This window comes from Hydra vulgaris, chromosome 08, assembly GCF_038396675.1.
Source record: "Hydra vulgaris chromosome 08, alternate assembly HydraT2T_AEP".
Lineage (NCBI taxonomy): Eukaryota > Metazoa > Cnidaria > Hydrozoa > Anthoathecata > Hydridae > Hydra > Hydra vulgaris.
The window spans coordinates 3997501-4025000 of NC_088927.1; the positions used below are offsets into that span (position 1 = coordinate 3997501).

Genomic DNA, 27500 nt, shown 5'->3' on the forward strand with positions numbered 1-27500 from the left:
CAATTTTTAACTAAAAATTAAAAAGGTCGTTATTTATGACATTTTGTTTGCAATATTTCTTTTTAAATTTTCAGTAGAAAAGATTATAGACTCAACTTAATTCTCCACGCAGAGGCCTAGTTCGTTAAGGTTCGTGTTTCGGAGTTAGGAGAGGATTGTAACCACAATTAAAGTAGCCTCCTCAACTGTAGTGGCCTTCATGGCCTTGAGGAGGTGAATTAACATTTTTATATATATATATATATATATATATATATATATATATATATATATATATATATATATATATATATATATATATATATATATATATATATATATGTATATATATATATATTTATATATATTTATATATATATATATATATATATAAATATATATATATATATATATATATATATATATAATAATAATAATAATAATAATAATAATAAATATCCCAAGTAGGAAGTGGTAAACAATACTGCGCAAGTTTTAGCATGCGATATTGCTCCAATATTGTACGTCCAATATTAAATGGCCAATATTTTGGGCTGCACTGACATGCTTATATACTCACCAATATTGATATGCTAATATTTGTGCATTAGCTTGTTAGTATTGACATTTTCACATAGTTAAACACATTCATAACAAAAAATGTTAAGGAAAAAGATTGTCTTAACAATTTTTGTTAAATATTATCGGATTTTTAACTGCAGTAATCATTCTGAAAACTGCGAGAAATTGTTTCAGAGAATTCTAAAGGTTATAAACCACCATAATAAATCAATAATAATAAAAAAATGTAAAGATATATCTTTGTTGCATTACGTTTTGTTTTAGTCTTACTTGGTAATGCTTTTTCCATTTTAAGTTTTTATAAAGCCACAATTACGTTGTTAAAGTTAAGTAAATAAATAATAAATCATTGATTTTTCATTTTTGTAGAGTATATTTACAGCACGTGAAACTGTAAATAATAAAAAAAATAACTTTGTTTTGAATGACATTTGCCTTGCATATACATTAAAAAAAAACCACATTAAACACACAGATATCAGGAAACCATGAAGAAAGTTTTGTTTAAAATATTTTTAACATTAAACTTACTTTTTTTCAAATTATTTTAATAGTTCATGAAGTTAACTTTATTATTTTTGATATTCAAATTTTAACAATTGTTACTTCGCTGTAGACACACTGGCACTTTAACATACTTTAACTTGTCCCTGTGAATGCAAGTGTAGCTTACCAAACCTTTAATATTAAATATTGAGACAGTTAATGATTAACTTTTCCAAACAACTTAGTTACTATCTAGTAGAACAGTAAAGAGAAAAGATTAAAAAATTTAATCAGAGCACTACTTTTTCTTTTAATGTTTAAATGAATAAACAAATTTAAACATTTAAATTTAAACAAGCTTATTATTTTATTATTATTATTTATTTTTTATTTTTATTTTTTTGCTTTTTTAAATATGTTGACTAGTTGTGAATAGCAAATACTAACACCTTTTACTCCCAAATGTTTTTTAAGGTTCTAAGTATTTTTTTTACAGAGAATTAATACTTGCAGCTCTTGCTTCAATTTGATTCTTAAGTGCATCTAAAATCTTTTGATAAAGTGGTTTTGTAAAAACTACGTTGTTATTCAGTGGATTCAAACAGTTTTACCACACTTTACCCCAAACCCCAAACGGTTACTACAGTTACTAACACTTTTACATTAAATTAGAATGGTACTACACTTCTATCATCTAATCAAACCTTTTAAATCTAATCAAACTATTAAACAAAAGTCAAACCTATTTTTTCCCAGCATAATTCCTGTATCAAATGCTTTTGCTGTTTTCATCATGCAATCTTTATCATTACGAGTGGCAGCTTCAATCATGAAATTCATTCCTAGATCATGATCTTCCTAAACAAATAAAATCATTCTTAAATCATTGTCTACCTAAATAAATTAAATATTTTTATCCAATAAAAATTCTCATAACAAAAAATGAAAAATAAATTTAAATTTTTCCTTAAAATGAAAATTAAATCTGTAATGACACTGGTCAACAAAGAATTTTCATCAGAGATAATTTTGAGTAGACTGAATTTTTGACACTAATTTCAAAACGACAATCAGATTTTTGGAGCATGTTTTCATAATAAAAACATGTAAATATACAGATTTACCAATATTATATAAGTAACTAATTTTTTCAAAATTTATTGGATTTGTCTCATCTCCTAGATTGAAGTGTTTATTTGAATATTTTAGATTGTTATTGTACATTTGGCAAGATCTCTGAAAAAATCTTACTACATTCTGCTAGTGGCTAGCACCGTGTGAAGTGTAGTGATGGTGTTACTTTGTTTCATATCCATTGCTTGGATCAATCAGCATGCCTCAAAATTCTAAGAATCACCCTGACAAGTATAGTTTTGTATGTGGCAATATATATATGGTCACAACTAAACTACAATGACAAACTATTACAACCAGCATCTAGAAAATATACAATCTTTACTTTGATTGCCACCTATGTAACCAAGTTAAACCATTGGTTTCATTTCGCATCTAATTGTCTTGTTCAAACAGATTAAGCAATTAGTGAAAAAAAGAAATCTTTAAAGACATGCTGTTTGCCATATTCATGATATGAAGGGAGTCAAGAGATCATCATAAGATTAGATCATCATAAGACTGTTATTTTTGTAATGCAAAATCACAGGGTTTTCTGCAGGATAAACAAATATTGTTTATCCAGTCATGGATTAGGCACATAGAACAGTGAAGCATTGTGAAGAACTGGCTATTCCAATTCCTCTAGATGGTGTAGATTCCATCAAAGTTGAAGCAAATGAAGGTGCAACTGGTGGCGTTCTCAAACCACCTGCAGATCTTGATTACACATTGGAAAGTAGAAATTTTTGTATCAAAGCTGTTAACTCAAGGACAATTAAATTATCTAGTTAAAGACCTATCACTGAATAAAGAGAAAGCAAAGCATAATACTCACAACATGTTTTTTTTTTGCAGTATTTTTTTGCAGTAGTTTTAATTGCAGTACTTTAGTACTGCAATTATTCCCCAAATTCCCCAATTCATTCCCCAAAGATCAATATTCCACTTCATTTCCATTCCTAAGGTACGCAAGATACTGCCCTTAGTCAGAAAGATCATTAGTATATATAAAACAGCTTAATTAGCTGTTTTTTATATATACTAATGATCTTTCTGACAATTTTGCATATAAAGCAGATCTATTTGCTGAGGACACAACTATATACTCCTGTTTTGACTAAAAGTCATCACTATTGATCACTTAGAACAGGCAGTTGATCTTGAATCTGAGATCTCTTAGGTAACTTGTTTCAAAATCTTTATTATTCTTATCAACAACATAAACAGGTGTTAAATGTAGATAAATAGATCCTATATAGCATCTGATAAACAGTGGCATGCTGGCTCTAAAAAAAACATCCAGGATATTTTTAAAAAGGCCCATTTATGCAGAATTTTAACATTTATACAGGATTTTAACATATATGCTTGATTTGAAGACCCATAAATATATAACGCTAACATAATGCTACATTTTATAACAGCATGAAACGGCATTATAAAATGTTTTTATAAGCATTGACATAATTGCTTAAAATGCAATAATGATAGATTTTATAACTTTCATGCTTTGAAATCTTATTAAATAAAATAGATTTTTACTCTAACTTGGAGTTAAAAAAACAAAACTTTAATTAGTCTAACAGCAATTTCTTTTGTTATGGGAACTATATCTAATATAAATGACTTTTTTAAAATAAATAATTAATATTAGATAACTTTTTTCTTTTTTTCAAAGATAGATTTAATAATAAAAACTTTTTAAAAAAGTAATTTTTTTAATTATCTTTTTATATTATTTTGAAAATATTTTGACCATATAAAAATTCAACTTTAGGCATCATTTCAATTCCATCCTTACATAGTAATTAATTAATCTGGTGGTCAACAAAACAAGCAATAATTAAATTTTAAACTAAATTGTTTTAATTGAAAAAAACTATTTAATTTTACAAGCAATATTTTTTTTAAATTTAAAAATCATTGATTTCTTTTAATTAAATAACTTCAATATTGTGAATTCCTACCTGACCATTCTAATCCCTTAATCAGGGTGGCCGCACTTTTTTTTGGTTAAAAAATCAGAAGAATTTAGGAATACTTTTAAGGATATTTTTAAGGATTATTTAGGAGATTTTTCTGGGAAACTTGGAAAAACGAATGAAATAATTTGGAATAAATTTTTTTAACAAAATTTAGATACTAATCAAAAAATTTAATAAAAATTTTGAAAGTTTAAGTTAAAGTTAACTTACAGTTCAAGTAACTTTATAATTGCAGTTCAATTAACTTACAGTTCAAAGAACAAGTATCTAGGAGATTAAGAGAAATTAGGATATTTTATGAGTATTTTTGAAATTCTAGTATATTTTATGAGAATTTAGGTCTTTTTATAAGTCTTTTCAAATATTAGGATATTTTAGGATATTTTAGGATTTGTTAGGAGGCGTGACCACCCTGTTAATATAACCCTTGATGCTGTTTTTTAAATCTATTACAAACATTAAAAGTGATTTATGTGAGGTAATAATAATAAGCAATATTTATTTAAAATTTAAAAATCAGTGATTTCTTTTAATTAAATAACTTCAATATTGTGAATTCCTATCTGACTATTCTAATCCCTTAACCCTTGATGCGGTTTTTTAAATCTATTACAAACATTAAAAGTGATTTATGTGAGATAATAATAATCTTATTTTGCAATTATTTTTGAGAAATAATGTTTGCATTTTATTATGCAAAATAGTAATATAGTTGCGCACAAATTTTAACACTTCAAAGAATAATTATAGAATTTAATTTGTGAACGCACATATAAAGTGAATAAAAAATTGTTTTTTTATAATTTAAAAAAAATGAATTTTATATTTTTTAAGATAAAAAGCTTAAAGACCAAACTTCCCTGCATCTGAAGCCAGCATGTCACTACTGATAAACAAACTGATATGTTGTTTCAATAAAGATATTAAATGCCTTTATTTAAAGATATCACCTGCATATTTTCAGTAAATTCTGGAATATCCTGGTTCTATCCTTGGTCTTGTATCTTATCATAAATGATCAAATTAATCTGACAAAATTACATCTAAACTTGCTCTATTTGCTCACGACTTAACTTTCCTCTCTTGAAAAAAGTCCTCTCACTTAGAACAGTCAGGAATCTTGAATCTGATCTCTCTTTAGTAACAGATTGGAGCTTGCAGTGGCTTGCGAATTTTAACTCCAACAAAACTCAGTTATTTGCTGCAAACAACTATCGAAATACTGTCAACATTCCTATATGAATGGCAACCCTCTAACCGAGTCTTCTTCTTCAGGTCTTCTTGGATTAACATTTACTACTGACCTCTCATGGAAACCATATATATGATTGATTGTTAATTGATAAGTTTACATCTGCTAAGTTTGCTTCTCTTAATTGTTCTCACTATTATTTTACTCCTGATTCCCTCCTCTATCTATACAAATTTCTTATTCGTCCCTCAATGGAATGTTGTCAAATTTGAGCTGGTTTTTCTAATGTTCTTTTTGTTCTAGACAAGGTCCAAAAACGCATTGAAAACAAGCTGCCAAACTTAAGCCTCTCGTTACATCGTTGTAAAGTTGCAACTCTTTCTCTTTTCTTCAAACACTATCATGTTTGCTGCTCAAAGGAGCTATTATATCCATGAGCTATTAGTTCCATTAACTAAAACTCTCGTTTGACTCTTTATTCAGCAAAGTCACATCCTTTTACTGGATCTGTCATTGTGTGCTCTAAGAACTTTCTATCGTCTTGTTTTTTCCCCCGCACTTTTACCCTTAGGAACTCTCTGTTTTCCTAACTCAACCTACAACTTTTCAAGCCTTTTGTCAATCATTTCCTTGCTCTTTAACTCAATTCTTTGATTTCTAGTAACTTAATAGTGATTGCTTGCAGCCTTGTTGGAAGCGAACCAAAAAAAAAAAGAAGCATAAAAAAAAAAAAAAGAGGACAATCTTCTCATTATTTCAAAATACTCTTGTTAATTCTTAACAACACTAAATATAGTAATTTACAACACTAGTCTAAATGTAATAATTTACAACACTTTACTCTTATAACACATTTAGATTTGAACGTCACTAAAGTTAAAAACCTCAAAATATATCAATAGTAAAAACTGCTAACCTGGATAACAAGATCTTCAAACTCATCTGTGTGAAAATTAAAGTACTTGTATGCAAGAATTTTATTTGCAGAAAGATCACCACATGATGCAGCTTGGTATAAATGAAATAGTGCCGATGAGAAATCTGGTTTTGTGTCAGTAAACCGCCCAATGTAGTTATAAGTTGCTAGTTCAAAGTGAACCTTGAAAAAAAAATTTTTTATTATTAGCTTTTGATGCTATTCTAATACTGTACTTAGTGATATTTTAGTACTGGCATTTTTAATTAACTACGCCAGCAATTTTTCTGTTTTTTAAAAGGTGTCATTTTGAACATACTCTGTAATTGAGATCAAATAAATTAAGACTAGAATAGAATTAAGGTCAGAGAATCAGATTCAAAATAAAAAAAATTTTCATCAGAGGGCATGGTTCAGAAGACAGAAGATCAGAAGGAAGAAATCAGAGGCTCAAGGGGGTAAGGAGAGAGAATGGTAATGATACTTAAACTATAAATTAAAAACTTAATTAAATTCACATTAGATAAATAATATTAAAAATAATCACAAAAAACCTTTCCAAGTGTAGAAATTTGCTGCTCTTGAAAGTTAGCAAGACCATTCAGTCTATCTTTTATTAACTCTTGAGTAAGCTCTTCCATTGGAGCAGCTGAAGAAGATATGTGTAAATGTTGCTCAAAATAGTTCTATAAGGGAATGATTAAAGAAAAAAAACTGATTAAGAAACAAAACATTTTAAATGTTACTAATAGTATTTTTAAACTAACACGGAACACGGTTGTTTAGATTTATATTGGAAAATCATGATTTAATTTCAACTATTTGATTTTAATTGTTTTAATTCATTATTTATTTAGTTAATTATATACTATATTCATATGCAGTATATACATATATTAAGTTCTTTAAATTATTTAAACTAATATATATATATAATATATATATATATATATATATATATATATATATATATATATATATATATATATATATATATATATATATATATATATATATATATATATATATATATATATATATATATATATATATATATATATATAATTAGTAAAAAACACTTATCTAACTTTTATCTTCGACTTGAAGTTTCACCATTGCTGGATCATCAGGAAGAGTTACTCTGATGATCCAGCAATGGTGAAACTTCAAGTCGAAGATAAAAGTTAGATAAGTGTTTTTTACTAATTAATTATTGCTCTGTTCTTTAAGAACATTGAGCACTCTATTTGTAAAATACACTAACATAATTTACATATATATATATATATATATATGTTTTTTTCTGTTAAAAAAAATTGTTTTTAAATTTAAGTTTATGTTTAAATTAGTATAAAAATATTATTGTTCGTGTTTAATTTTGATAATTTGTAAGATTTTTATGCAACTAAGTGAATTTTTTGTTTCTTACTTTACTCTATTGATTTATTAAATTCACTTCATTTTTTTTATAAATTATATATAATAAATATAATACATTCTTTTCATATAATAGTTATACTTTCAATTTTTTTTTTTTTTAAAAAGTTAGAAATTATTAATTCAAAATTATTAGTTAAATTTTTATTTAACTTTTAATTTTTTAATTCAAAAATTATTATTTATTACTAATTAATTTTTAGTTTAAATTAAATTTTATTTTAATTTGAAAAAAAAAATCTACTACTTAAAATAAAAATGTTTGCTGCTGGTTGAAAACGAGGTTTAATTTGACATGGTTTAAAGAAACACTGGCAAATATATCAGGAAAAAAGTAAAAGAGTTAAATGCAAAGGCTGTGGTGCGCAATTATAAGGTTTGGTTTCTCAAATAAATAATTACACAAGTGTTGGTTTTAAAAATATATATATTTTAAAATGTATAGTTTTAAAAAATGCTATAAAAAAAATCAATATGTTAATATCAAAAAAGAAAATGAGAACTTTAATATTTTAAAACACTGTAGAAATATTATTTTTGTGTTCATATAACAAGGCGACAATATAACAAGCAGTAGGAAAAATTAGGCAAATAGCTTATGCTATAGATTAGATTCATACAAAATCAGAAAAAGTAGCAGATGAGCAGATATCAAGAATGAAATAATATCTCAAACAACTGATTTCCTTTGCCGAGAATATACACCTTATAGAATTAACATTGGTGGAATATTATTAGATAATGTCAACATCTTAACCAGCTATCAATGTATTTTTCATAATCAGTCCATAACCTTGATTATCATCAGAGAGGGTAATGTTCGTAATTAGCCAGCAGTTTGGGTAACAGTAGCAACAGCAAATTCAGATATCTATCATGTAGATACAACTAATATCATTCCCTTTTAGTTGATGTAGCTGATGTAATATTAATTTATATATGATATTTTAGCTATTATTATAAAAAAAATAAAAAAAATGAATATGTTGTAAAGTTTATGTTGTAAAATTTGCAGTGTAGTTTAGATAACGTAGCAAATGTAACCAAACTAAGAAACTTCTGTAACAACAATTTGAAACTGTTGTTTAGTTCATCTGAACTTATATAAAAATTTAAATATTAAGAAACAGGTAGTTCAAGTCTAAAAATATTTAAAAAAAAACAACCACTTTACTGCTGCAGCATTTAAAGCAAAAGGCGGATTACAACCTTTTTAAAACATCAGTCAGTTTTATTAATAATTTCTAAAGAATAAATGTACAAAGCAATAATTTTTTAAGAATACTACAAATATTATAAATAATATTTCTTGATTAAATAAACAAATCTTGGTTTAAGGCAAAGTACTTTAAAATAGTAAAAAATTCTTAAATAAACTGATGTTGCATTGGTGCATGAGGAATAATTGTACTATTAGTGACAGTGTGATGATATGGAAAAATTTTAAAAAGAGTTCACTTTAGCCGAGATACTAAGAATTAGTTGAGCAAAAAGAAAGAGCAAGCAATGAACCCAGCTCATTTCTTGGCTTACTTTTTAGTTTTAAATCTAGACGTAAAAATTAAATTTACAATGAAACAAAAATTAGAATGAATTTTGGAGATTAAAAGAATTTTCTTTAACTTTTTACTAATTTTGAAGCAGATACTGCACCATATACATAAGTTTATGACCCAAGATAACACAGTTCAAACTAAAAAATCTTGTTATTGTTGATAATATTTGCATTTGTATTTGCATAATGATTGTGTAAACCAGAAAGTGTTGTAAATTGTTAATCAGTTACTGGTGTTGCTTACTTTGCTTACTGGTGTTGCTACAGGAGTAAAAAATTATTTTTAGTATTTGGCCTTGTACATTTAAACATTAGAAATCAACTAGGAATTAAAAAAGACAAGTAACTTGGTTTTTCTATTTAAATTATATAATCAAAAAGCATCGGAAGCAATGGACTTATTAAATTGAGTCTTTGTCAATTGGTAATTGTATTATAATTAAAAGTCAGTCACTCTATAACTAACTTAAAATTTTAAATATTTGTCTCTGCAAGTCGACGCAAATTTTAAATTTTTTCAAATTTAGTTTTATAATATTGCTTTCCTTAAATCTAAAATTTCTTAAATTGACTTATTGTAATTAACTCTTTTTTATTTTTTTTAACATCTTCACTTCCAACAAGGCTGCAAGCAACCACTATTAGAGTTGGAAGTTACATGAAGAGAAAAGTGAATCTTGCTTTATTAACATGAAGTTAATAAAGCAAGATAACGATTAACAAAAAACTTAAAAGATTGCAAATTATATGAATCGGAAAACAAGATGAAGAGAGCAAAACCCGAAGATGTTTGAGAAAAAAATCCAAAGATGTTTAAGAAAAAAATCCGAAGATGTTTGAGAAAAAAATCTGAAGATGTTTGAGAAAAAAATCCAAAGATATTTGAGGAAAAAAAATCTGAAGATGTTTGAGAAAAAAATCCGAAGATGTTTGAGAAAAAAATCCGACGATGTTTGAGAAAAAAATCCGAAGATGTTTGAGAAAAAAATCCGAAGATGTTTGAGAAAAAAATCCGACGATGTTTGAGAAAAAAATCCGAAGATGTTTGAGAAAAAAATCCGAAGATGTTTGAGAAAAAAATCTGACGATGTTTGAGAAAAAAATCCGAAGATGTTTGAGAAAAAAATCCGAAGATGTTTGAGAAAAAAATCCGAAGATGTTTGAGAAAAAAATCCGAAGATGTTTGAGAAAAAAATCCGAAGATGTTTGTGAAAAGAAGGCAAAGATGTTTGAGAAAAAAAGGCGAATAGGAGTTTTTAGAGCACTTAAGAACAGTTAAAAAGAACAGTAAAAGGATGAAACTAAATTGAATGACAAGTGACACAAGAATGAATTTTAGTAGATGGCACAAGCGGCGCAAACTCTTTAGAACATTATAGTATTTATAGAAAAGAGAAAGAGAAGCAACATTATGAGGATGTGACAATGGTTGAAGTTAGCTGCAAGTGCAGGTCTAACTATGTTTACAATGTTTTTGCACTTTGTCTAAAAGAAAAAGCGTATCCTACAAGGCAGCAGGACATGAAGCAAGTTGTTCTGGGTTACATGTTACCAGTAGCAGGATAACCTGACCTAACCATAATATTATAGAGATGTGTTTACCTGACTTGACCATAGTATTGATAACAGGTGGTTACTAAAAATCCGGACTAACTTTCATGGGCAATTACTCCCATAGTTTTTATGGTAGAGATTAAATAAAAATATCATTAAAAAGAGTTTTTAGTTATTTATTTATTTTAATTAAGTTTGTCTTCAACCAGTCTGTTTCTTCGGACTCGGCCAACTCTAACACGAGTTGACCCAAAAAGTGAAAATACAAGGTTAAGGTCAATTTTTTTCAGGCAAAGCTTTATTCTGGTTTGTAGTTGCTTCAAGTCTTTTGCTTGCCAGTTACTCTCATACACTTTGCCTTTCAAAATAGCCCAAAAGTCTTCTATTGGACGACACTCCGGTACGGCTGGCGGATTGTCAACTTTTTTGATAAAATTGATGTTATGAGTCTCATAGCAGTTGGTCACGGTTTTGGCATAATGCGATGACGCCAGGTCCGGCCAAAATATATAATTACCATCGGCATGATGAGCGTTGATAAACGACACTAATCTTCTCTTTATACAATTAATTTCATAGATGGCTTTATTGACTGCAAGGCCGCTGGGGATAAAAAATGGCTTTGAAATACCTTTGTCAGAAGCGGCCAGCCAGACAAGCACCTTGGGCTCGAACTTGCGCTTTTTGCAATATTTAACACTTGGTGGAGTCTTGTCTCTATTGCTAGAGTAGTAGGTGCTGTTTCCATTAATTGTTGAGTGTGACAGAGTAAAGTAAGACTTGTCGTCAAGGATGACCAATTTTCCTTTAAAATCACGATAAACACGATCAATGCCGGTTTTGATTCGCTCATTCTGGTTCTCTAGTCGATGAGGTATACCCTGTTTTTTATAACTTTTGATGTCAGTGTACTTGGCAAGAGTTTTAATGATATGTGAATGACTGCATCCATATTTTCGACAAGCTTGCCTCATCGAAACTTGGTCACTGTGATCAAATATGGTTTTCAGGCGCTTGATACCCTTTGGGGTCATGATTTTGGCCACACGACCACTTCCTTGCACTCTTTTGTACCCAGAATCATTCTAAACACGTTTGATTATATCATAGATAGTGCTTCTTGGAATTTTTTCAGCATTGAAGTGAGCAACTGTGAACTTTTTACCTTGCAATTTATTTTTTAAATAGAACTCGTAAATCCGTTTTCTTACCTCTTCTTGCTTGGCCATCATTATTTTCTTAACTATTATTAATTATCTAAAAACAAGTAAATTAACTTATAGAGAATTAAATAAGCTTTAAAATGGATATAAGCATGAAAAAAAATAATTTAGTTTGTAGCATTTAAAATTCAGTTAAAGATAGTCCGGATTTTTAGTAACCACCCGTTATTACTTATTAACTGTTTAACTTCATTTAATTATAATAACTAATAATTATATTATATATCAACAAACTAGATAACATATATTTAACTATATTTATTAACTATATTTAGCTATATATATAATTAGCTATATATTGTTATATTATTTATTAACTATAACTATATAGCTATAACTATATAAATATAATTATAATTATATTAATTCGATTAATTATACTTAGTTAAAACAAAGATTATTTTACTTTTTATTTAATTTTTTTATTTTGCTTCATGATTTTACATGAAATTCATTTAAATTAAAAAATTTAACATTTGTGATATTTTTTGAAAAAAAAATCACGATTTTTATTAACACTGGCAATTACTACATCAAAAAATTTACATTTATATCAAGAAAGTATTAAGTTTACATTTGCATCATTGTTGTCATCAAAGACATTTCGAGGTGAAGGAGGTTCTGAAAATTCTTCATTTGACTGCAAACTTGATGAACTTATACTTTTAATAATTTCAAAATTGACTGAAATTCTGCGAGAGCTAAAAACAAATTCAAAAAAAGAAGATATATACAAAAAATATCTGGCTAATTACTAAAATTAAAGAATATTTTTTTTCCTCCTACCTTTGTAATTAAGTTTTTATCAATTAAATTTATTTTTGTTAATTAAATTTTTTATTAAGTTCAAAAACTTGTAAATGGATTGACTAGGAAGCATTCTAAAACACTCTAATATAATCTACTTAGGTATTTCTCCTAGTATGCGAAAATATTCTTGAAATAGTCAACAAAACTTCTTTAAGCTAATTTTAAACAAGTTAACATTATTTAGTTTATTAATTAACTTTAATTATTAACAAGAAGTAGCTAATGGTGTATCAAATATAAATAAATAAACAAAACACATATATAATGAAAAATCAAATATATATAAATAAACATAACACAAATATAATGAAAAATTACATCTATCAAATACACATTGCATAAATTTAAGAAATGAGACTGCAAGCAACCATTACAGTTTAATTCACTTAAAACTTAATGCTTTTATATTCAAGAGTTTTAGTCTTGTAACAATAAAAAAAATTTTTTTTTTAAATTCTAACAAAGTTTGAATTCAAAAAAGTCTAAAATGAGGCAAAAGGCTAAAATTGAGGGGGTCTTATTAATTTAAGCATCTTAGATGCATGTTACAATTTTTTTTTTTCTATTTAAGAGTATTTACTCTATAAAAATAGAAAAGAGTATTTAAAAAATTTAAGCAAATATACTACAGAGATGCTCTTAATGCTGAGTAAACTCTTCAACATGTTTAAATCTATTCAGTGTAGGTTTAAATTTAGAATAAAGTTTCCATATTGTTCAGCAAACTGACTGTAAACTCTTATGAAAACTTGAATGATAGGAATCTTGAGCAGATCTGATGCTTTTTAATTTAGCAAATGCTAACTTATACTCAGTTGTAGAGTTTGAAAAAAAAAACAAGAATCTTTTGCTATTTTAAAATCTTTTATACACAGAACTATAAGTCTAAGTTAAAAAGAGGTATATTAAATATTTTATTAACTTATTTTTATAGAACAAATTTTCTTAAATAAAAAAAATAAATTTTAAGATGCACCTAAAATGCTTAAACGGGAAAGACACCCCTATATTTTACCCTTTTTTTTTTACCTTTTTGCCCTATTTATGACGCTTAGCACTTTGTTTAAATTTTTTTTATTATTTTTAAAATCTTTTCTATTATTACAAGACAAATACATTAGAATAAATAAAGTTTCATTTTAGTCATTCAACATAAAACCTGGCGGTTGGCCACCAATGGTGTGTAAATTTATGTTGCTTAACAAAAATAATCACATTATGTGCAAAATAATCATGTTGTGTGTAAACTTGCCTCTGATCAAATTAACTCCTCATTTAAAAACAAAATTACCCCCCACTCACTAAAAACACACTTACCCCCCACTAAATGTATCAGATTTAAGTTCAGTACTTGAACTTGATTTAGAACCAGCATTATCGATTCTTTTCTTTTCCTCTTCAGATAAATCAAACTTTTTAAGGTTTAATTTCTCACATAATTCTGTGCACTGGTGAGTGCCAAAAAACAATGCCATTCCTTTTGTTCCTGCAAAATTTAAAAAAAATTATAAACTTTGATAAATTTTAAATAGGATTACATAACAAAGACTGTCAAAAGCTGATAAAAAATTGACAAGCAAAACAACAGGACATTTTCAGGCTATCTAAAAAATTAGACAGTAACCTAGTGAAATATTTAGTGTAGTGAAACATATAGTAGTCTAGTGAAATAAACAGTAACAAGTATTCAGTAAAAATATGTGAAAAGCTTGAAGGATTAAAAAAGGTAAACCCACAAATTTTCTTGTTTAATATTTATTTATCTATTTTGTTACAAATATAACACTCTTCTGTGTTTTATAAAAAAAATTTCAAATTTTCAAGAAAAACACTAGAAGCTAACAGAAAACAAATTTGCAAATTTTATTTAGCGGATCAATTTTATGCAAAGAAGTTCATCTAGGACATAAAACACTTTAAAAAAATAAAAAAAATCAACAATAATAAAAAATAATAAAAAAATAAAACAAACCATTTTACAATTAAATCCAACATTTCCAATTAAATCCAACATCCAACAAAAAATTAAACATTTTAAAACCAACAAACAATAATAAAAAAATAAAACAAACCATTTTTTATATAATCCAAACCTAAAAATGGCTGTGATTATAAGATTTAAAGGAAGTGGACGTATTACCAAAAAAATGAATTAAAAAATTAAAAATCTCATAATGATCATGTTTGATCATCGCAATCAAATTACCCAAAGATAAACTGCTTGTAGCAGTAGCTTTACTGCTTGTAGTTTTGAATGTAGTACATAACTGATAAATTACTTGTTAAAAAAAAAAGTCAGCATCAGTTGCCATGAAATGAAAAAGATACTAATGCAAAATATTGACCAGGAAGAAAAAATTTGCCAAAGATGTGAAAGCCTGTAATAGAATTTGCAAGAAAAATCGTGCATTATTAATGATGAATGTTATTTTACTTTGGTTCACAGCACATCCAATGGCAATAAAATATTTTACTTAGGCAAAGTATTTTTTCTATTTTCTAAATACAAAACTTGCTATACTTATACAAAGAACAAATAAAATTAAAATTACTAAAAATAAAAAGAACACAAAATTTCTTAAATCATAAAAATAATTAAATGATAAAAATACCTAAATTAGCATCACCATAATCATCTCCATTTGCAGTATGAATTTGAGGATCTGTGTACAGATCTCCTACTCCTTGGATATCTACAATAATAAGTTGATGACCAGACCGTTCAAATGTAAAATGGCTAAAAGCCTACAAAATTAAAATATATTTAAAGAGATTCCAAATTGTTTCTTGAAAGATAATATAAAACATGTTAACTGATAATTAATTCATGAAAACCAAATTCAATACTACAAAAAAATGAGATTTTCATCATTCACTATACATTATGGAAAATAAAATTTTTAATTTTACAAAAAAAAATTAATTATATTCAAGCCACCCTTGCAACTGGCCTCTGATTGGACTAGACTTGACGTAACACACAGCAATAACTTACACATCTTACTGAACAATCATATTAAGAAATAGTTTATATAGTGATGTTTAGTGTTTTAGATTTATGGGACGTTTAATCATTTTAAGGCTTGACCCTATACCAAAGTTTAATCTTCTAGAAGTTTTCTTAGGAGTATAGTTCTATAAATCGCTATTGAACTATACATTCCCCTGGAACGTGTTTGTAGTTAATAGTATTTCAAGGGCTTATTAATTCATTTGATGTAATAAAGTCACTATGTTATTGTTAGCAATGTCTTACCTATCTTTTCACTTTCTTTATTTATTATTTATTCATCTTGGTGTGTAAAGGTTTATACTATATATTATTGTTTATATTTATTAGATTATTTGGGTATACATGTATGTCTCTTCAATTAAGATCTTATTGGTTTTTTTTTGACAGCGGTTTTGTTACCATAACTAGTTGTCTACCTTAAAGTTTTTATTAATTTATCGAATTGGTTAGTTAATAGTATTTCAAGGGCTTATTAATTCATTTGATGTAATAAAGTCACTCTGTTATTGTTAGCAATGTCTTACCTATCTTTTCACTTTTTTTATTAATTATATTTAAAACATTATTTTATTATATGGTCTTTACATCTTGGTGTGTATAGGTTTATACTATATATTATTATTTGTATTTGTTAGATTATTTGGGATATACATGTATGTCTCTATATCCACATATTTTTCTAAAAGTTATATTTTCAGTTGGTTGAAGTTTTTAAAATTGAAATTTTGTTAAAGCTTTCGAAATTGAAAGTTTGTAAATATAGGGATTATTAAGTAATTGTTTCATTTGAAAGAACATAAAAGGAATATTCCAACTACATATTTTATACTACCTAAATAATTTTAAAAAGTCATTAAAAAACATAAATATACTTTTTATGCAAATGCAATTAGCCAATTATGTTATATGAACTTACTTTACATGTGTGTGCAGACCCATACGCAGGGGGGGGGGGGGGCCTAGGGTGTACTACCTATGCCTACGCACCCCCCCTATTTTCAAAAGATCCACATTTTATATAATATTATATTAGGAAAAATTGCACCTTTAACTGCATACAGCATACGTTTTTGGTTTCATATTGATTAGATTTTTCTATTCTATGGTACTATACGCTTTTGACATCGCTAAGTCTTGTCGTTATGAACACTACAATGTCTTCATTAACATTCGTACGATTTTTCTTGACAACAATTTTGCTTTTAGTTTCGCGTTTGCTTATTACCACAACCAGGTGCTATCGTAGATTAATTAATTTGTTTTCTTTAAGTTCTCTTTATATATTACACTTTTAATATTATACGTTTTGATTACCATATCAATTATTTCTCATCAAATATAGTAAGATGTCCTTTTTTTATTTATTCCGTATATTTTCATTGTTTATTATTGCAAATATTGCTTATTATTATGTATGTTATTGTTGGACACAATGATAACTAATATTTTATGTTGCTTTAAATTGTTTTTTACGTTATTGTGTATGATATATATATATCCTGTACATCCACATTCTTTCTAAAATTACTTGTGTTGCACAAATTTTTATCTGATAATATATTTTCATTTTTATATTTACATTGCTATTATTAGTTTATGATATATTTATAATTCCTTTTTTTTAAAAATGTAGTTATTATTATGAGAAATTGACCATACTCAGTCACTCTTCATATACTATGGGGCGCAAAGAGCAAAATGAAAGAAAACGAATATCAGCAGCTTGTCAATCTCTAGATGGATGGTGTACAAAAAAACAAACTGAAAATCATAATCAATCTCTCAATGAAAATGCACCAAATCCTCCCGCTAAAATATCTCGTACTACCAAACAATCAGATTCTGAACCTCTAGCTTTCACCAATGATGTTGGTAAAATATTGAATGCTACAATGAATTATGAAGAATTGACTATGGCGATGAGGACACTCGATGATAGTCAAAAGTTCTTTCTCTTGAACAATCACTTCAAGCCACCTATAGAATATATTTTTCCGTCACAATTTCTTCACAAATGTCAGCGTCAATTCAAGGCAAGATACTTGACGGATTGCAAAAGGATGGTCTACAGTTCATTCTTAAATGGTGCATACTGTATCCATTGTTCAGTAATGATTCCTATCTCCAAAAGACAGAATTTGGGAATATTCGTAAATAAACCATTTACCCCGTTTCAGAAGTTAGACGAGAAGGCAAAACAGCATCAAACAAAAATAAGCCACCGCGATGCAATGATTTTGTCAGAGACATTTTGTAATTCAATCAAGAAGCCAAATGAAAACATTGATACTTGTTTTGATGAAGAAAGAAAGGTTAACATAGAAAGGAATCGACACATTGTAAAAACAATAGCTGAGGCAATCCTTTTTTGCGGAAGACAGTGCATTGCTCTGAGAGGTGATCAAGAAACATTGTCGGCATCTGATAATTTGATAAAATACAACCCGGGTAACTTTTTGGCAGCGCTCCAAATTATTGCAAAACATGATGAATTCCTACATCAGCATCTTTCCCATATTGGTATCAGTAATCGAAATGCGAAATTCACCTCTCTTCGTATATAATTATAACAATTTTTGGATATATCATCCATAGTGACTTGGTTAAAGAAATAAAAGCTGCTACGCTCTACAGTATTCTTGCAGACGAGGTGACTAGCCATAATCGTGAGGAACTTGCATTAGATTTGTTGATCAAAACGAAGACATTCGTGAAGAATTTTTATCTTTTCTCCATGCTCCAAGAATCACCGGAGAAGTCATTGCTTGCACCATGATTCAATTTCTGCAAGACGTCAATCTTGATTTAAAAAACATTTGTGGTCAAGGATGGAGCTGCAAATGTGTCCAGTGATAATGTAGGTGTTCAGAGAAAGATAAAGAGTCTCCAAAGGCTGTATATGTCCACTGCAGCGGACATTGCCTTAATCTTGTTATAGCCCATTCGTGTTCTCTTCCAAATACAAGAAATACCATTGCCAAACTGAAGAACTGTTGTCTGTTTTTCCTTGCCAGTCCAAAGCGCGAGAGTCTTCTGCAATCAATCATCATGAAGGCATTACCAGACATTTCCAAACCCAGAAAAGGTCTCTGACCTATGTAGAACAAGGTGGTCTTCACGACATGACTCATACAGACATTTTTATCAAGCATACTGTTACGTAATTATCACTCTGGAATATATTGCGTATGATGCGAACAAAGATGCATGTGGAGAAAATTTCACAAATGTTACATGGGATACAACATCCAGAAACAATGCCAATTCACTGCTGACAAGTCTTACGTCTTTTGACTTTATTATAAGTTTCTTGACTATATACCAATTCCTGTCACATTTGGAAGGAATAACTGAGAAATTACAAGGCTGCACTGTGGATATTATCATGGCATACCATGAAATTGCTGAGGTGAAATCTGTTTATAAAGACATTTTAAGAAACATGGATGAAAAAATTTTGTGTGTCTACACCCAAGCCGAACGAATGGTACCTTCTGTCAACACCAAACCAACAAAGCCAAGGAATGTTGGACGTCAAATAATGCGCAACAATGCTCTTGCGATTAATCCTGAGAAGTATTATCGACGAAATCTCGTCGATAATACTCCTCAGGATTATCGACGAGATTTCGTCGATAATACTCCTCAGGTCCATTCCATTCCTTAACCACATAAGCTCAGAGCTGGAGAGTCAATTTTCTGACCTTTCCATCTTCTCCTCTAAACTGTCGAGGCTTGTACCATCTACTCTCTGTGAAGAGGGAGGAGCATCTCTTCAAAATGTTGTCGAATTTTATGCAGAATACTTACCATTTGCTGATTTATTTCCTCAAGAGTAGTTTCGATGGAAGCATCGTTTCCAAAACAAACCTCCGGAAGAATGTCCTTCAACTACAGCGCAAGCATTAAAAGAATGCGTCAAAGAGTTATTCCCAAACATTTTCACTCTTCTAAAAACTTATTGTTCAATCCCAGGGAGCAGTTGCGAATGCGAACATAGTGCTAGTGCATTGTGCAGACTCCAAACATATTCGAGAGCAAATATGAAGCAAGAAAGACTCTCTGCACTTGCATTAATGCATATCCACTATGGTAAAGTCATCGACGAACAGAAAATTGTAGATATATTTTCACAAAAATATCCTTGGCGTCTACAATTAATCTGTTTTGACTGAAATTATTTGACTTCACACAAATTCAGTGTCGGTGCTTATTAAGCTTGGAAGCAATATACTTGATATGTTGTAAAAATGGTTTACTTTTTCAAATTTCGTACCCTCCCACAAAAAATCCTGCGTAGGGGCCTGGTTTGAACATTGAATTTAAATATAGTGACATAAAAATATAATCTATTATATACAAAATAGTTGTTTAAGTTCTAACCTGTGGTGTTGCTCGAACATGTGTATCTTCTTCATGAAGTACAAACCCTGTATTAGAGTTATATTTAACATAATTTCCTTCTATGAAATTCTCAATATGATACATTGGCTGGCCTTCTCGATGTATAAACTTGCAACAGGCCTGTTGCATTATGTCTATCTAAATATTTAATAAAAATATTTTGTACAACTTAAAGATACAAAAAAAAAAAAAAAAAAATAGAGATTATTTATATAATCAATATTTAAAGATTCAATTTATCTAAGTAAAAATCTATATTTTTTAAAAATGAACAACTGCTTGTGAAGGTAACTTCTTTTTGACTTGTTCATGAAATCTTAGTACATTTAAGTTAGATTATATCACTAATGCTACCGTGCTATTAACAAAGAAGTTTTCAAAATCAGCTCATATCACTTCACAAAAATTACTGGTGAGAAGATAATTTAGAGAGAATCTTTTACTTGAGTGTCTAAACATAAATTGTTAAATAAAATTATAATTTATTAAAATAATTTTTAAAAGTTTTTAAAACTGTTTATATTTAATATTTTTGATTTATAGGCTTTATGGGAATAATAAATTAGGCATCTTGAAATTTCTTTGAAGTTACGCTATGGTTAACTGTGATTTGATGCTTTCAAATAAAAGTTTTTAACAGTTGATAAATACTTAATTTGACAATTACAAAAAAGAGGCTTTGTTGATTATTATAATGTAAATAACAAGTTGTCATTTATTGTTTTGTCAATAATAAAACCAATATTTTGGTTTTAGTAAGATCAAAAATTAAAAATTAATATAATAATTTAATAAATTCATAAAACTTGTGTGAAAAAATCAAACACTTTATTTTAGTTAAAGGTGTGTAAAAAAGCTTGCATATTTTTATATTTAATTTATTATAATTTATTATAATTTATTATTTAATGGTCACATTCCTATTTCAGGTGTAGGATGTTATTTTATTCAAATTCTGAAAAATTACAAAAAAATCAACCTTGTTACCTTGTCAACCTTCTTACAGGTTCAAATATTTTAGTGATCTTTATTATTATTATTATTATTTTATTTGCTTATTTTATTTTTATTTTTTATTTGTTTATTTTATTTATCTCTTCATAAGCTTTTATCTTACAGTGTATCTGGTAACATCTATAAGATTATTGGATTGTTCCTTTCCAATCCTAGTATAAAAGTTGTCCTCGATGGACACCACTCTTCTTCATATCCTGTTTGTCAAGGTTCTTCAAGGTTCACCTTATACTCTTTGTAATTTACATTAACCAGATTCGAATCAAAAAATTTTCAACCCTAATATGAAGATTAGGGTTGAAAATTTCCTAACATTTCCAGGATAATATGATAAAACAAATTTTTGCAAAATTTGTTTTATCATTTTCTTAGAAATTTCTTTTTTAAAAAAAAGTCATATATCTGACAACAAAAAATTGTACTCTTTTGTCAAGAGTACAAAGTAAAACCTCAAACAGTATATCAATTTAAAGAATAAATGGACTTATGGGATTGTCCCTTTAATGGCAAATAGGCCTGTTTCAAACTTTTGAGAGTTGAATCGGTACATTAATTCACATAATATCTTAAGCAAGACATGTGATGAAAAAGTATGGAAAATTTTCAATACATGATCTCAGATGTGATATGTGATATAACAGTGAAATTGAAAAGGAGAACAGAAATTTAACAGAAGAGCTTGAGGAATGTAGTGCTACTACTGGGTTTTCAACTGTTTAAAAATGAAAAGAAAGAGCTTTGTTAAAAACATGGTAACATCATTTCAAAGTCAAATAATATCAACAAAAAAAATAGAATGTATTAATTTGTCATTAATTGGACAATCCTTACAGTGCAACAAAGAATTCTACAGGTAATGAGAAAAACGTCTTAAAGAATTTGTGTGTCAAAGTTGTCAGCGTAGTAAAATTGATCCAGCATCAATAAATATGGGAGCATGTAGTGTTAGATGTTGCAGATGTCTTATTGCCTTTGATGTGATTCACTATACCTAACAATTAACTTTGATTGCAGTCCGAGTCAACTTGTGAGTGGAGAAAGATGCATCACGAAGATACTAAAAGTGCAATAATTCAATTAGATTCAGGATTTAGCGTTATATAGGCCAGGGCTCGAATTAAGTGTATCGCAATTGCTTTTCACACCTTCGCGATTAGTTTTTTCTTAAAAAAAATATTTTTGCGATTTTTTTTTTTTTTTGGTTATTTATTTTTTTGCTTTAATTTAGCATTATTTTTGGCAATTCTTAAAAGTAATGTTTTTGTCATAAAGTATGTCACGCTAATTTATCTTTTGAATAGAAGCATGATCATTTGCTCTTTCAGGCGGAGATTTCATTCAACGTAAAGCACTTTTGAATTTAAATTACTTTAAATCTCTGCGTGGAAGCCTGTTAGGGAAACAAAAATTTTTCACGATTAGATTTCTTTGCATTAATTTGAGCCTTGTAGGCTAACAAAAAAACTAATAATGAACAATGAAGTGGTGTTCATTTCAAATGAGCTTTCAAACATTTATGAGAAATAGTGTGCAGGCTTTGACAGGAGTAAATGAGTGTAATAAACAGCCTGACTAAAATGGCTTTTTTGAGAAATTAAAATAATTGTTTTTATGATTTTTTAATTTTTATATTTTTATTTTGTTTCTATATACTTTTATTTATTTCATTCCAGGGATAGTAAAAATATTTGTTTTTTTAGTAATAAAAAGGCAGAAAAACAACCTTGTGTTTCAAAAAAGCTTCTTTATTTCATCCTAACGTCTTTTTTTAATTAATTTTTATATTATTATTTTTATATTCATTTAATAACTTAGTTATTAATTAAATAAATAATTATATAAAATTGTTATAAAATAATCAATCGTTTTAATGAAACAACAATATAAATATAGTGTTATACAATAAATTGCCATTTTGTAAAAACAATTGATTGTACTTCTATATATTAATATAAAAGTACATGCTTCTTCTTTGTGAATAAAATGAATTCAAATATGAAAATTTTGATGATTGTAGTATAATTACAAGTGGAAGAGCGACAAATTGTTTAAATATAAATTTGGTAATAAAACTTTGATTAAATAAATTGGATACTTGTAAAATGAAGATAATAGTTTTTCAGTACTTTTTTTTAATCGCTCAGGGCCATTTAAATTTGTTTCGTTATGTGTTGTTTTTTTTTGTACTACGTTTTTGCTTTTTATTATTTTCTTTACTTAATCAACAACAGTTCGATTTCGAAATTATATTTTTACATCACTACCTAATAATCAAGTAAATTTTTTTTTGTTACACATGCTAAATTGGATTTTTTCATTTTATAACTTAAAAAAGATATAGTTTTAACAACTTAAAATTGCCTTCCATCATGAAACTTCATCATGTGAGAAGTTATCACACTAAATAGTTTAAGTATCAACACTAAACTAAAAGTATCACTAAGTATCAACACTAAACTAAATAAAAAACAACATATTCAACATTTATTTTACCAAAAAATTTATATTTTGCTCGAACTTTATTTTTCTCATGTAAACTGACTTACATGGTTGTGGAGGCTGGGACCATTTCTGCAATGCCTGGGTGCGTACAAAATATGTATATATCAGGAAATAGAATTGTGGTGCATAACCACAACACGGTAAAATGTGTCCGCTACAAGCACTATTTTGGTAAAGTTATATTTAACTCCATCCAAGAGAATATTTGCAAAAATAAAATTGTAAAATAAAATGTAGTAGAAAAAGTAATTATGATTGGCTTGATTTTTTTGTTGGAAGGTACAAAGTAAAAAAAAAGTAATTATGATTGGCTTGATTTTTTTGTTGGAAGGTATAAAGTAAAAAAAAAGTAATTATGATTGGCTTGATTTTTTTGTTGGAAGGTACAAAGTAAAAAAAAAGTAATTATGATTGGCTTGATTTTTTTGTTGGAAGGTACAAAGTAAAAAAAAAGTAATTATGATTGGCTTGATTTTTTTGTTGGAAGGTACAAAGTATGTTTTTCTAAAAGTTAGACCTAAAACAAATAAAAAACAGCCTTTGTGATTAAGATGATATCTTAAAATTTTTAAGTTTTTAAGAAACTTCTTGATTTGCATTCATTAGTTTTCTAGAACAATTTTTGAAATGGCAAAACTGTCCATAAGTTTCTGAAATTTTTCAGAATTATACAAAACTTTCAAACCTTTATGAACTTTTTAGAATGTCTTTGGTCTGTCAAATATTAGTCATACAAGTATAAAAGCACTTATACCATATCAAATAATGTTATTACTGAGTAAGAAAATAACAAATCAAAGTTAAAAAAACAATTATTATTTGATTGTTGATGGCATAAAGAAGTTCTTTTCATCCAGCAGATGCATTTTTCTATGTGTGTAAAAATTTAAAAAAAATTTATGTAGAAAGTATTCTGTAAATACAAGCAATAAAATGTGTCTGGCCTGTCTAGACATACATGTTGGGAAACAGTGCAAGATCTAAACAACGTATTTCACATGTGAATATTGCAAGACAGCTCTTGATAAGAAAAGAGAAGGTTTGCACTCCTAACATAGCGGTGCTTTATTGTAAAATTTCAACTATTTTGATATTGTACAGTTAAAGGAGTTGCAGTGAATAAATTTTCCCATTTAATAATATGTTATAGTAAAATATGTCAGCCTTATTTAAAACTACCTTAGGCCATAGTTAACTACCTGATCAGAGACTTTAGTCTGATCAAAGTTTAATGCTTCTGACATCCAGACTCAAGTTGTAGACAACAGTATATTATCAATATGGGCTGTGCTTCGATAATCATTAAGTGATGAAAATATTTTGTTTTTTAATTTTTATTATTTATGTTTAAAGCAAAACATGTGTTATCTCCAGTAACTTTAATGAAATCTATCTAATAATATCTCTCATAAATATCCTACTAAATTTTCAGAGAACAACTTTGTCATTCCCATAACCCATCTTAAATCAAGTTTGTAACAATTTCAATATCGAGACCTTTTGCTTAGAAAAATTTTCTTCATATTTTTAATGAAAAATAAGACTTTGTTGTAATAAAATAATAACAAATATATTTAATCATTAAATTTTTAAAACAATTTTTAATTTCTTATTTTCTATAACTTAACTATATACTTTTTTTAATTATATTTTTTGCCTTTTGTGTTTGTTTTTTTTTTTTACCTTCTTTGGAGGATCTCTTCTGTTATATTCTTCTGCCCAAAGTTTAGCATCCATTTGTAGTTTAACATCATCAAAATATTGCTTTGACATAATTGTTTCATTCATATGTATTTTTGCAACAATATTATTAGCGTATGCCCAGTCATTGGTATGAACAGTAGTTGGAAGTTTCTTCCTAGTAAAAATCAAAACAAAGAAGTTATATTTGTGCTTATGTCTTCATATTATAAAATGAATAAAAATTTTTTACAAAACAAAAAATCACTCCTTAAATTAACAATAATAATATTAATAACAATAATAAAAACAGTAAAAATAGATATAATAACTGTATTGATATCTTAAACCTGAAGAGGCTGCTTCAATCGAGATGGCTTGTATTTAATTGTTATTAAAACCCTCTTCAAAATCTAAATCTCTAAATCACAAACCTTGACAAAAAAGACCACTGAAAAAGTGAGACTAGTTAAGTGCCTTACTAATACTAAGTGAAACCCTACTAATACTAAGGTTGCTAGGAACCAAACTTGGTCACAGCACAACTACTGAATTGTTAAGTCTTGTAAAGTATTGTTATTTCTGGCTATTAAATTAACTATTAATATAAAAAATAAAGATAAAAAGTCAGTCAAAGTATGCAATACTATTAATTTTTTTTTCATTGATTTAAATAAAATTTTAAATATTTAAATACATATATATTAAAAATATTAATAATCTTCAACGCCAAAAATATATATATACATATATATATATATATATATATATATATATATATATATATATATATATATATATATATATATATATATATATATATATATATATATATATATATATATATATATATATATATATACACACATACATATACATATATATATATATATATATATATATATATATATATACACACACATACATATACATATATATATATATATATATATATATATATAAATATATATAAATATATATGTATATATATATATAAATATATATATATATATATATGTATATATATATATATATATATATATATATATATATATATATATATATATTATATATATACATACATACATACATATATATACATAGATGTTTCATCTTGTGGCTAGATGTTTAAATGTTGTTAATTGATGAAAAAAAAGAAAATCATTAAAGTTTCAAAGCCTTATTCCAATATTTAGTAACAGCTCAATTAAGTTTACTTTTCAATGGGTCCTAAAATTTAAAAAGAAAAGTTCCTTTAAAGTAGGTCAACCTGGTACTCAAAAGAAGCAAAATAATATACAAATTTCAAAAATAATAATTGTCTTATAAAAAATAAATTGAAAAATTTTTGTTTTTATTAAAAACTTGTAAAAATGTACTTTTTTTAATTCTAGTTAAAAAACCATAGTTTTTGTGCAATAAAATCTAAAATAATAATTGTAGTATGAAATTTTTTTTTTGTTGTTGAAATTTTTATATAATTTCGCTACTTTTAAGACTCACCATGACATACTTTTAAAAAAACTTATTTTTTCAAAATAATTAAGACCTGTTAAAAAGTAAAGTTAATTGAGCTGTTCCTAAAACACATTATTTAAGTTTGCAATTTTGAACTAATTTTCCTGACCACAAAACACATCAAAAGGGTAGCCCAAATAAAGTTCGAAAATTATTTTTTTTATATACAAATAGTCTAATATATATATATTTATATATATATATATATATATATATATATATATATATATATATATATATATATATATATATATATATTTCTTTAACAACATATATATATATATATATTTCTTTAACAACATATATATATATATATATATATATATATATATATATATATATATATATATATATATATTTCTTTAACAACAATTTTTTATTTTTTATTTCCTGATAAACCTGATGGAGAAACAAGTTGTTAAAGAAAAAATTAGATAAGTATTTTTACTAATCTATTGCTCTGTTATTTAAGAACATTGAGCACTGTGTTTGTAAAATACACTAACATAATATATATATATATATATATATATA

At 26.9% G+C, this 27500-nt stretch overlaps 1 protein-coding gene across 3 annotated transcripts in view; it reads right to left on the minus strand.

The window, feature by feature from the left end:
- LOC100208670 (eukaryotic elongation factor 2 kinase) overlaps positions 1–27500 on the minus strand; it is a 75243-nt gene that overhangs the window by 6430 nt on the left and 41313 nt on the right. For all 3 annotated transcript variants that reach the window (XM_065802303.1, XM_065802302.1, XM_065802304.1), the window contains exons 6-13: positions 25452–25626; positions 20232–20390; positions 15448–15580; positions 14153–14321; positions 12600–12726; positions 6811–6942; positions 6257–6439; positions 1790–1905 (exon numbers count right to left, since the gene is read on the minus strand). In XM_065802303.1, the coding sequence (XP_065658375.1) occupies positions 1790–1905; positions 6257–6439; positions 6811–6942; positions 12600–12726; positions 14153–14321; positions 15448–15580; positions 20232–20390; positions 25452–25626 (1194 nt within the window). The remainder of the gene's footprint in view (positions 1–1789; positions 1906–6256; positions 6440–6810; positions 6943–12599; positions 12727–14152; positions 14322–15447; positions 15581–20231; positions 20391–25451; positions 25627–27500) is intronic.